Source organism: Rhinatrema bivittatum, chromosome 14 (assembly GCF_901001135.1).
Source record: "Rhinatrema bivittatum chromosome 14, aRhiBiv1.1, whole genome shotgun sequence".
NCBI classification, from domain to species: domain Eukaryota; kingdom Metazoa; phylum Chordata; class Amphibia; order Gymnophiona; family Rhinatrematidae; genus Rhinatrema; species Rhinatrema bivittatum.
Genome location: NC_042628.1, coordinates 53,736,143 through 53,749,174, shown reverse-complemented (window position 1 = coordinate 53,749,174; position 13,032 = coordinate 53,736,143). Strand labels below are relative to the sequence as shown.

At 46.0% G+C, this 13,032-nt stretch overlaps 1 protein-coding gene across 1 annotated transcript in view; it reads left to right on the top strand.

Moving 5' to 3' along the window:
* The window catches only part of RABAC1 (Rab acceptor 1), a 78,605-nt gene that overhangs the window by 27,337 nt on the left and 38,236 nt on the right, over positions 1 to 13,032 (top strand). Inside the window, exons 2-3 of the mRNA XM_029577122.1 lie at positions 8,744 to 8,891; positions 10,473 to 10,685. Coding sequence (XP_029432982.1) covers positions 8,827 to 8,891; positions 10,473 to 10,685 — 278 coding nt within the window. The 5' untranslated portion in view covers positions 8,744 to 8,826. The remainder of the gene's footprint in view (positions 1 to 8,743; positions 8,892 to 10,472; positions 10,686 to 13,032) is intronic.

The following is a 13,032-nucleotide window of genomic DNA, read 5'->3' as shown; positions in this document are numbered from 1 at the left end:
AGCCTCTCCGGATCCACCAGCACGAGGCCCACAAGACCCTGCTCAGGAACCTCTTTCACTGGTTCATTCAAATTCCCCTATAACATCTCCGGATACGTCTACTGGTTATCCATCAGATCCACCAGAGGATCCCCTGGAACTGTATTCTCCGCCTGAGGATCTCTCGTATCCAAAATTCCTAGAAAAAGTGGGATCCATCCTACATCTAGAGGAGCAGAAACATTGGGCATCCTCAAAATATTTGACCTGCTGGCAGAGCCCACTTCCTTACCACCACATCAAGTGCTGGATGCAGTCCTAGAAAAGACCTGGGAATAACCATGCACCAATCCACCAGTCTCTAGGAAAATCGACTTGAAATTTAAGATGAAGCAATCCCAGTTTTACACTCTGCCACAGCTCCCCCACAATTTGATCGTGGTGGAATCCGCACTCCAGAAGGCGAGGAAGCTCAAACTCCATGCTTTCATGCCCCAGGGAAGAGATAATCGTCTCTTGGATAACTTTGCTAAAAGAGCCTTCCAAGCAGCTATGCTGGCGGCACGTATAAATCAACACCAATTCTACATCGTACAATACTTGTATGAATGTGTACAAGCCATGAAAGGGATGCATTACACAGCGGAGTTGCCCTCTGTGTCGACACCTCAGCCTATCCAGGACATTGAAGAGGGAAGCAGGCACCTTCTCAGAACCATCTATTAAGTCTTGGAGACATCATCAAGGTCTTCAGCCTCAGCCATCGCGGCATGCCGAATGGCATGGTTTCGAGCCAGCACAATCTGGGAAGACGTGCATGAAAAATTGGCGAATCTCCCTTGTAAAGGGGACAACCTATTCAGCAATAGGTTTCAGGAGACAATAGGAAAATTGAAAGAACAATCAGTGGCGATTCAATCCTTGGCTGCACCTTCCACATTTCCTATGCCATGCCGCTACTTCTCAGCGTCTCGCCGACAGCCCTTTTCATGTCGTCCTTTCCAGCCTTACTCATCGTACTGCTTGCCATCATACCAGCCGCAACAAACACAAGCGCAGAACAGAAGGGGAAGACCTAGGTCTCAGCAGCCCCAAAACCAACAGCCATCAGCCCCAGCCAAACTGTCCCAATCTTTTTAGGATTTCCTTCCCCACTGCTGCAACCATCGCCACCGGGATGAATAACAGCACATTTCCCGGCATGGGAAGCCATGACTTCCGATCGGTGGGTACTAGAGATTGTACAGCAGGGCTATCAACTCCACTTCCTCACCACACCCCCACTCCATTTAACAACCAGAGGACCCAAATTACACCAACCCCAGTTGGCGTCAGAAATAGCATCGCTACAAATTCAACGGGCCATTCGCAAGATCCCACTTCATGTCCACAACATGGGGTACTATTCGCCATACTTCCTAATTCCCAAGAAGTCTGGGGGCCTTCGTCCAATACTAGACCTCCGAGAGTTGAACAAATATCTTCTGAAGGAGAAATTCAAGATGGTATCCTTAAAAACCATTCTGCCCCTTCTTCAACCCAACGATTGGATGTGAATGATAGATTTGAAGGATGCGTATTCCCACATCCCTATCCACCCATCTTCGTGGCGTTACCTATCATTTCAGTTCAAGCACACTCACTACCAGTATACGGTCCTTCCATTCGGATTCTCAGCGGCCCCCAGGGTGTTCATGAAATGTATGACAGTGGTGGTGGCGTTCCTGCGACAGCGGGGCATGCGATTTTCCCCTACCTCGATGATTGGCTACTGGTAACATCGAATCCCACAACTCTGATGAATCAGGTGCATCAAATAGAGTTCTTGGACCAGCTCGGTCTAGTCATCAACTACCAGAAGTCCATGTTGACCCAACGCAAGTTCTGTAGTTTATAGGAGCTCGTCTGGATACCACACGGAACAGGGCCTTCCAACCGGAAGACAGACAGTTGGAGATGCGATCTCTACTACGCTTTCTCAAAGTGATGCAGCGACCTTCAGCACGACAAATACTTACATTGTTGGGACACATGGCAGCAGCCATTTATACTTTGCCCAACACCAGATTGCATATGTGTCACCTACAGTGAGGGTTGAAACATCAATGGAAACACTCACAACCACTGAATCAAAAACTAGTCCTGACTCAGGAGATGTCAAAGGACTTGGACTGATGGTTGAACAAGACCACGCTATAAAAGGGGGTGTCGTTCAGCACTCCCCCTTACAACACAGTTCTCACAATGGATGCCTCTCGCAGAGGTTGGGGGGGGGCACACTTAGACGAACTACAAACGCAAGGCCAGTGGTCGCGTCAGGAACAAAATCTACAAATAAATCTCCTAGAGCTCAGAGCAATTCGAAACGCCCTACAAGCCTTTCTCAGTCAGCTTCAAGGTCGCTGAGTAATGGTATACGTCGACAATCAGGTAGCAATGTTTTACATCAACAAACAAAGAGGATCAGGTTCATGGTCCCTCTGCAAGGAGACACTGCTCATTTTTGACCATGCACACTGCCACTCCATCCACCTCCAAGCGACATGCCTGCCCTGGAGTAGTCAATACTCGGGCAGACAGACTGAGCCGCATATTCTACCCCCACGAATCGTTGCTCAACCAACAAGTGACTCAACAAATATTTGCTCAGTGGGGGATGCCACGGAACAGAACACGAAAGTCCCGCGTTTCTGTTCAGTTTGGCCCAGTCGTTGTCAGACGGCGCAAGACGCCTTCCTACTTCCTTGGACAGCAAGTCTGATGTATGCTTTTCCTCCAATTTCTCTCCTCACCAGGACCATTCAAAAGTGTATGCAGGACGCAGCACCACTAATCTTAACAGCATCAGCTTGGCCCCGCCAACTGTGGTACACCTATCTACTACATCACCGATCCAATCAGATTACTGGATCGACCGGATCTATTGACACAGGATGGGGGAACCCTTCTTCACCCCATGCACTCTTCCCTGCACTTAACAGCTTGGAGGTTGAGCGGGTGCTCTAAAAGAACAGGGCATCTCCATTGAGGCCCAAGAAGTTATTGTGGAGTCCAGGAAACCCTCCACGAGACGGAACTACGGGTTCAAATGGAACCAATACTCCACATGGTGCACATCCAAGGGCAGGGATGGGCAATTCCAGTCCTCGAGGGCCGCAAACTGGTTGGGTTTTCAAGATATCCCTAATGAATATGCACAAGAGAGATCTGCATGCACTCTGCCTCAGTCATATGTAAATCTTTTTCATGCGTATTCATTAGGGATATTTATTTATTTATTTTATTTAAACATTTTTATATACCGGCATTAGTTGTGGACATCATGCCGGTTTACATCAAAACTGGTAAAGTATGGAAGTTACATTTTAACAGGGAATTAGAAACTGGGAGGAGGGTAAATAATTAAATAGGATAGACGAGAAATAATAGTAACATTAACATTGCCACTTGGATATCCTGAAAACCCAACCGGTTTGCAGCCCTCGAGGACCGGAATTGCCCACCCCTGTCCAAGGGGATACACCCCTTAGACTGTTCATCTGAATCACTGCTAGACTACCTTCACGCACTATACAAGGGAGGTCTCGCGACTCCTTCGGTCAGGGTTCACCTCAGTGCCATATCGGCGTACCATCGACTACATCGTGGCCAGCCCATCTCATTGCATTCCTTAGTATCGTGATTTATAAAGGGACTATCTCGCCTGCGGCCACCTATCACTAAGCCTTCAGTACCGTGGAACCTCAACCTCATCTTGGAGCAGCTCATGCTAACACCCTTTGAACCTATGGATTCAACCCACATAAAATACCTCACCTGGAAAGTGGTGTTTCTGGTGGCAGTAACCTCTGCATGCAGAGTTAGCGAACTACAGGCATTGGTTCACTACAGCCCTTATTTCCTGTTTTATCATCACAAAGCCGTTCTCCGGACACATCCATCGTTTCTACCAAAAATTGTTTCGCAGTTCCATTTGAATCAATCCATAGAACTGCCAACATTCTTTCCTAAACCTCACCAGAATGACAGGGAATGTTTACTACACACCCTAGACTGTAAACATGCGTTAGCCTGTTATAAGAAGAGAACACACATGGATTCCAGAGTGTTGCAATTGTTTGTCTCCTTCAATCCGAATGCACCAGGCCTGCCGGTAGCTAAATGTACCAACTCCAGCTGGATTGCGCAGAGCATTCAGTTTTGTTATCAAGCAAAAGCTGACCCTACCGTCCCAGCCAAAAGCTCATCAAGTGAGAGCGGTGTTGGCTTCCATAGCTCATCGGATACATGTGCAACCCATTGACATTTGTAAGGCGGCCACTTGGTCCTCCTTGCATACCTTCACGTCCCACTACTGTTTGGATCAGCAGACATCTGAGGACACCAAGATGGGATGGGAGATTCTTCACTCTTTAACGACTTAAAAAAGACAGTCTACTCTCCACGACAATTTGATCACGGGCAAACAGATTATTCCAACCATAGCGTGATCGGGAGCTTAGGACTCCCATGATAGCAAGGCTAATTCATCCTGCTGTCTACGGAAAGACCATTTACGGTAATCAAACTTGCTTTTATCACAAACAAACTGATTAGGAATACGTTACTTCATTATGCAAGTTTTCATCCACGCCATTTAAAAGATAACATACCAGTTGGGCAATTCCTCTGTCTCCAGAGGTTGTGCTCATCAGTAGATCAATATAATTGGGTGAGTGAATTGATTATAAAGTTTAAAGAGCATGTTATAAGTTAATATGGAGGGCATACAAACGCACTCTCTGTGCGACTAGAGAGAACTTGTTGATTACAGGGAGTAAATCCTCTTTGTCTCGACACATACGTTCAATCTGTTTTTTAATCGGGCAGCACATATTAAAAACATCTTTCGGAGGCATTGGTCTTTTCTTATGGGAGATCAGTTATTCGAAGAATATCCGGTATTTGCAATTCAAATAAAAATAACTTTACTGTCCAGCCGTTGTGACATTAATAGTCCTGTTGGTCAGGACATGTTCTAAAGGTATCTGTGTTTAGTCATCTTTCACTCTTACAAGATTTTAAGCTGTGGAGATATTTTACATGCAAAACAGCGCAGGTTGTATATATGGTAATCTGCCCCTGCAACCGTGTGGGGAAACAAAATGTACTGTTGGTGTGCGTATTAGGGAAACATTTTAAGTTGCATTCGCACTGGAAAGGAGCAAGTGCTATTGGTAGGACACTGGACAAATGCCCAGCATATGGTGGATGATTTAGTTTTGTCATCAGTCAGATATATAGTAAACATGGGGGTGACATTTCACAAATGTTAATATGGAAAGAACCTCTATTTTATTTATGATTGGGATATATTGATACTCAAGGGGTTAAATTGTGAAACTGAGAGGACTGCATTCTTATAGATTGCCACTGATTGGCGGAGCTTTAAATTTTGAAGCTGAAGGGCTATGCGCATGCGTGGCGTTGTATGGTGTAGATATGGAGAGGATGCTGGTGTATCATGGTGTTGAGTATTTTGGTGGTAGATATTTGGTTCATGGGGTATGTAATTGTATTTTAAAAGATGTTTTTATTTTTTGATTGTAGGCGTTTGATAGAGATTAGCTGGAATGATGTGATATGGAGTTTCAGTACAGTGGTTAATTATGAGACCGGCGTAGAGCAGATGTGTCCACAACTGCTCAATCAATTTTTGAATCCATAAGTTCACTATATTACTCTTATTGTATCTATATGGTAGATTTGACAGGTCCTCTCTACTACGTTAAATAGTTAAATTGTATGTACATATTATATTATATTATATTTATTATTACTATGTTAAATTGACATCCGGTTTTATTGTTCCTTATGTTCTACAGTTCTATGTAAAGCCCCCATCCGCTGTTGGGCAGTTCATCGTTTTTTGTAAACCGGAGTGATTTGTAATTCCCACAAGAATTTCGGTATATAAAAATTAAAAATAAATAAATAATAAATGTGTGCACAGAGTTGTCCAGTAAGTTTGGATATGAATGGTATGGATGGTAGGAGTCTGGAGCATATAATTCTTTGATTATATACAGGTTTTAGGAGACAACAGTGAAATGTATTATGGTTTAACTCGCTGAAAAAGCGAGGTATGTTCCCTGTACGTACCCAGGGGGCTGTTAGGTCTGGAGGAGGTGATTACTACACTTTTGCAGTCCCGTAAAACTTCTACCTCCTTAGCCTACATCAGAGTTTGGAGTATTTTCGAGGACTGGTGCCTGAACCTCGTGGTGGAGCCATCCAGGGCTACTATTCCGGATGTTCTGGCCTTTCTGCAGGCAGATCTAGCAAAAGATTTAACCTTCAATTCCCTACGAGTTCAGGTGGCAGCCCTTGGTAGTTTTTGGGGAAAGGTACAGGGCCTCGCTCTAGCGTCTCATCCAGATGTGGTTCATTTTCTGTGTGGCGTTAAAACACCTGTGTCCTCCGATTCGGAACCCCTGTCCTTCTTGGAAGCTCAACCTGGTTCTCCGTGCCCTTTGTAATGTGCCTTTCAAGCCGCTGAAGCGGGCAGCCTTGAAAGATCTGACGTTGAAGGTCGTTTTCCTCGTGGCTATTGTATCGGTGCAGCGTGTTTCGGAGCTACAGGCCTTATCTTGTCAGGAGCCCTTCTTAAGGATTTCTAACGAAGGAGTTTCTTTACGAACGGTTCCCTCCTTTCTTCCAAAAGTAGTATCCTCTTTTTATTTGAATCTGACGGTGGAGCTCCCGTCCTTGGCGGGCCTAGGTCTTTCTACTTCTGAGTCTAGGGAGTTAAGACAGTTGGACATCAGACGTGTGCTGATATGTTATTTGGAGGTCACGAACGATTTCCATCTTTCGGACCATCTGTTTGTGATCCGTGGTACTACAGGAATGAAAATTAGCAGGTAAGGACCAATTTTCCTATAGGCTTTCCGGTCAAGTGAGACTTCTTTGAGCCCCTTTGAATCAATGCTTAGGAAGAACATGTGGCAGCATGGGATAAGAGTACATGATATGAGTTCGCCCCGAAGAAGCCTCAGTTGGCAAAAACAAATCAGGTCCTTTATTTGTTGGCACATTGTATGCCATTAAATGTAAGAACAAATGAGAATGTGAGTGAATGGATATAGTGTGTACTAGCAACTGTACCTGTTCTACGCCCAGGCGGCAAGCCTTTTTATTGACACATCTGCTCTTGTTATGAGCAGAATTTCCCTAGAAATTCACTGTAAGAGTGTCCCTTCCACATACACACACCCTCATACAGGCTCCCTCACTCTCTGGCACACACACACATCTCCTATTTAGGCTCCCTCTCTGAAACCCACACTCAAGCATCCTTCGCACTCCCCCTCTTATCAACCAAGCTGTCTCTCGCACTCCCCCCCCCCCCCCCCACACACACACACCGGCATCCCCCTCCCCTCATATAGGCTCCCTCTCTCTGAAACCCACACTCAAGCATCCCCCCCACCCACCCTCTTACCTCCCATGCTCTCTCTCGCACCCTCCCCACCCCCCTCTCACCAACCATGCTCTCTGTCACCCCCCACACACACACATTCTCTCTCACCGGCATCCCCCCCCCATGCTCTCTGTCACACCCTCCTGCTCTCTCTCATCCTCCCCTCCCCGACACACATTCTCTCACCGGCATGCTGCGGGACCTAGGCCATTCGCGGCGAAGATGAAGGCCCGGCGCGCCGTTCGCGGCACACGAGGGCCTTCCATTTTTGCCTTGAGCAGAAAATAGCAGCGGAGACCCCGGCATGCCGTGAACGGAGTGCGTCCCGCGGCACACGCTCCGTTCGTGGCAAAGATGAAGGCCCGGGCGCGCCAATCACGGCACACAAGGGCCTTCCCTTTTCGCTGCAAACGGCGCGCCGGGCCTTCATCCTCGCCGCGAACGGAGTGTGTGCCGCGGGACGCGCTCTGTTCACGGCATGCCAGGGTCTCCTCTGCTATATTCTGCCTGTCCCGTGATGGCCGCTGTCCTTCGTACCTGTTGTAGCTGGTGTTATCACATGTCCGCTGTATGGCGTGTTTGAGCCTCCAAGGTGGCCAGGGAGCCGCCTGCACCATCTATCTGCAGGCTGGGGAACATGCGCGAGCACTGACGGACACACTACCAAGCCCGATATATTATGGATGTGTTGTGTGAGAGTCTGTGATCATTATAAATGTATTTATTAACTATTGCAAGCTAATAGAATGTATAATATGACATATAGATATATTAGTGTATATCAGTGCTACATTTCATTGCAATAAAAATATTGTGCATATTTAATAATAAATGTGATTTACATTGTGATTCCCTGTTAGTAATTATGTATATAGATTGGTTGGAATCTGTATGTACCTTCTCATAGTTTTTTAATTCATATCCAGCCAAATCCCAAGCTACAAAATATCTCACTGTTTTGAGGTTCAACACCTTGCCATGGAGGGCTGTTTGATCCCCCATGCTAAGGGATGTTTTGGCAGTCAAACGGAGCATTGGAAAAATAGAGCTTGCCACTCCATCCACCAGACAAAGAGTGCACAAATTGGCCCATACGTTGTGCCATTAGCAAGGTGGGTTTCGAGGGGTAGGATCTCACCCTCTCCTGCCATTTAATCACATTGACCGAGATAAGTAAAAAAGAATAGATGGCAGAATATAACCCACATAGGAGCACAAACGCTCTGTATTTACTGTGCATCCACCAGCTTGGATTGCAAGCAGTTCATTTTCATGCCAAGTGATGTGGTTTTATTTCTGCAGTAATCCCTCCTCACCGTGCTGGCACCGTGAGAGACTTTTGACAGGTGTTCCAGCCAGAGAAGAGACCTGCTGCATCCAAGGCCATGGCTGCAAAGGTGGAAGACTTGTTCAGCGCTGGAAGTGAAGGGGAGACCGGGATCAGCAACAAGTAATGCCAAATTGTGTGTTAACCTTGTCCCTCCCCTCTCCATTTCCTCTGGTTCTCTAGCCTCATTGACCCATACACAGGGATCATAAGCCTTAGCTCCCTCCCTTTGCATAGTGTTACACTGAGATATGCAAACACACAACCGAAGGACATGATAAAGACCCGCCATGCTCTCGACACTGCAGTGTGAAGCACTCCTCTCTATCCCGTGGCCCCTCTGACCCCTCGTTCCTGTCTCTCTCAATTATTGCAATAGTTTTGTATGTTGTTCTTTCTAAAAAAAAAAAAAAAAAGGAATCTTTCTACAGACTAATACTCATACAGAATATAGCAGCAAGAGTGCTAACGGATTGCAGTTACTTTGTTCACACCTCGTCTATGCTTAAACAGCTGCACTGGCTTCCAGTTCGTTACAGGATGCTTCTTAAAATGCTGCTCCTAGCCTTGAAGCCGCTGCAGGTTAGGAGTCCAAGTTACCTCCGGAATGGTGGGGTTAAATATGTTTCCTCTCTGGCCCCGTAGATCTGATCAGGTCCTCCCTCTGGCTGTGCCTTCAGCCAAGGAAGTGACTGGTTGCAATGAGACCGAGAGCTTTCTTTCGATTTTTATCAATCTGGCTTTGTTTGCCACAGCCATTGCCTTTATAATTTAGACTCCAAATCTTTTGATATGATTTAAAGGGCTGATTCGGTCAGGTCTTGGATAGGTTATAACTTCTGGTTATGGTTGGATCGAGTTCAGTGATGGCTGAACTAAGGGGGCTCTTAGGTGCCTTATTATTTGGATTGACTCAATCTTTTATATATTATTGTGATTTATCTTTGTTTTTTATTGGTGATATATAGTGTTTATTTATAGAGGCCCTGCTTTCTTGATTGAATTAGAATTCATGCATTGTAGCACAATTTGAGGGGAATTTAAAAAACACAATGCGTGCATTAATTAGGGGATGCACGAAAAAGTTGCTCTAGTGTGCGCCAAGCAGATTTTCAAAGCCGCCGAGATATGCACATCTCGAAAGTTTTCAGAAAGGGGTAAGATGTAGGTGGGGCATGAATGTGCACGTAAATACCTACCCGTCCTAGCACGCACTGATGCCCCCGCCACATAACGTTTTACCTCTATGAATGTGGTGTAAGTTTTAAATTTAAAGAAAACTAGGCAGATCTGTGGGGTTCAAAGGGGTCAGGACTATCAAGGGAGGTTGGAGGACCTTCTCTTAACTGGGGGACAAACTGGTAAAACTGAGAATATCATCAGTGCACGTCCCTTTTAAAATCCCCTGATTTACACGGTAGACGTGGGATTTGCACGCACCCGCTTAAAATTTGGCGCACATGTGCACGTGACCAGGCTATTTTATTAACATGCATGCATATGTATGTGTTGTGTTTTATAAATTGCCATGGCCCTGAGCGTAGGCCGACGTATGCATGCAAATGGGTGCATGTACACCAGTTTGAAATTTACCGTCCGAGTGTTTCCCAAGTGGTGTGGTCTGTGATGATAAAAAAAAAAAATAAAAATAAAAATAAAATTAAAAAAAAAAAAGATTAAATTATTGTTTCTCGCTTTCTGCAGGCTCTATCTCCCAAAAATTATCTCGCAGGGCCCAGCTAAGGAGTGGCTGGACCGGCGCCGCTCCACCATCCGCCCCTGGGCTAACTTTGTGGACCAGCGACGCTTCTCCAAGCCACGAAACTTTGGGGAGATGTGCAAGCGCCTGGTGAAAAATGTGGAGCATTTCCAGAGTAACTACGTGTTTGTCTTCCTGGGACTGATCCTCTACTGCATGTGAGTCTGTGCTGTGCTCGGAGCTCACCCCCCCCCCCCCCTCCACCATTCTCTGTAATTGAGGGCTCAGCCTTTACATCACATGGCATCTGGTAACACACATTGCAGAAACTAAAAGCCCACTATCACAGGCAGGATTAACCTGAAGCGATGAAAACAAAGCCCACAAGAAAACTATTATCCATTCATGAATATGGTTGCAGTATATGAAGAATGTCGGACCTTAATGTAAAGAATCAATTGATATAAATTTCAAAAGACTCAAAAATGACTATGGTCCTTTATTAAAGTTTTATATATTTTTATATATTTTATATATTTTTCTGTTTCCTTTAGTGTCCTTAAATCCACAGTAATGACACAAATCATATTCAAAGACAGCTTATCTTATGTTGAATAATTTTGCTTGAGCCCTGATACGGCGCTGTGTTTCGAGTCCCTTTCTGCCTCAGAAGGTCCCGATTAAATTTGTTCCTGATGACACCACCGTATTAAGGGCCTTATCCCAGAAAGGTTTGTGTTGACACATCGTAACAGAGCAGATGGCAACAGATAAAAACCAACTGACCTCTCTAGTTTGCCGTTATTCTGGTTTATGCTGGTAGAGAGATGTGCCAGCTGTAGAAAGCTTCACCGCTTGTAGGATATCACTTCTTAGCCAAGTTCGCTCTTGTGGCCTTTCTCTTTTTGGTTCTTTATCAGCCTGGTAGATAAACAGAGATGTTCTCATATTTCTTCCAACACCCAGAAGTGCTCCCCTACCAAACTCTGTCATAATCTAAACAGCTCACAAAGCTATTGATACTATTGCCTGATTATCTGCCCACCCAGGTCCCTTGGTCTAGCTCAGTGATGGCTAACCTATGACACACGTGTCAGAGGTGACACGCCGAGCCGTTTTTGCTGACACGCGTAGCGTTTTGGGACTATCGATTTTTTTTTTTTTATTTTGATTTTTTTTTTTTATCGGCTGTGCCGAGCCTTTTTTTTTTTCGGCTGCGCCAACCCTATAAAATTAGTTTTTTAGTTTCCCTCCAGCCACCCCCCCAATGCCCCAGGGCGCAGGGAGGCGCATTCGGTGCAGCGACAGGCAGATAGGCAGGGCCGTGGTGAGGCTCATGTCACCACAGCCCAAACAAAAAGATCGTGTTGAACGCGCTGATGCTCCTCCTCCTTCCTGCCTGTGCGGCCCCGGAAGTAAACGTTGCCGGAGCCGCGTGGGCAGGAAGGAGGTGAAGCATCAGCGCGTGCAGAAGAGGAGCATCGCTTGCACTTACGGGCCGCCGCGAATCCCAAGTCGCAGAGGCCCGAGAAGAGGAAGAGGCCCGGTAGCAGGGTCGCTGCAGAGCCCATCCTGCGCGACCCGCGAAGAGGAGGCCCAGAGGTGAGAGAGAGGCTGAGGGTCTGTGTGTGCGCGCGCGTGTATGACATGAGTTGAGAGATTGTGTGTGAGAGTGAGGACCTGAATGTTTGCAGAGACTGCATGTGCTTGAGCAAGACAGCATGTGGGAGTGAGAGAGAGCCTGTGTGTGTGAGAGTCAGACAGCATGTGCCAGTGAGAGCTGTGGGTGTGTGTGTGTGAGAGAAATGCATGTGAGAATGAGAACCTGACTGTGTGTTTGAGGGAAGAAGATGGAGAGAAAAGAAACAGAAAAAAGACAATATAAAAGGAATTGGCAAAAAAAAAAAAATAAGGGAAGGTGGAAAAAATAAGAAAGGGAAGGTGGAAAAAAAAAAAAAAAGCCTGTGACCAATCAATTAGAAAACTAAGATCAGACAGCAAAGGTTAAAAAAAATATATATATTTTTAGTGACTGGCACATGTAATCTTTGGGAATGTGCAAGAATAGTAACATCCCCAATAGTCATGTGGCAGCAGTGACAGTGGCAGCAGAGGAATGAGAGAGGTTCCGAAGTTGCTGGCAAAAGAGAGGGGGGTCTGCTTTTAATGTGTGCATGTGAATGAATGGGACTCTGCCTGGGGGTGTATGTGTGTGAATGCATAGGTGCCTGCCTGGGGGTCTGTGTGTGTGAGAATGAATTGGTGCCTGCCTGGGGGTCTGTGTGTGTGAGAATGAATTGGTGCCTGCCTGGAGGATGGAGCGGGAGTGGTGTGAAAATGACTGGGAGCCTACCTGGGTGTATGTGTTTGTGTGTATGTGAGGGAGTCAGTGAGTGTGAGAGCATGAGTGTGTATGAGAAAATCCAGGGGAGTAAGAGTTTGTGTGGGAGGGGGGGTGGGGGGTGGAGGGGGAGAGAGTGTTTTAATTGAAGATTTAGCTGACGAAATTCAGCAATAAAAAAGTCACTAAGCAGGCAAGGTAAAGAATTTTTTGTTTTTGCTTTA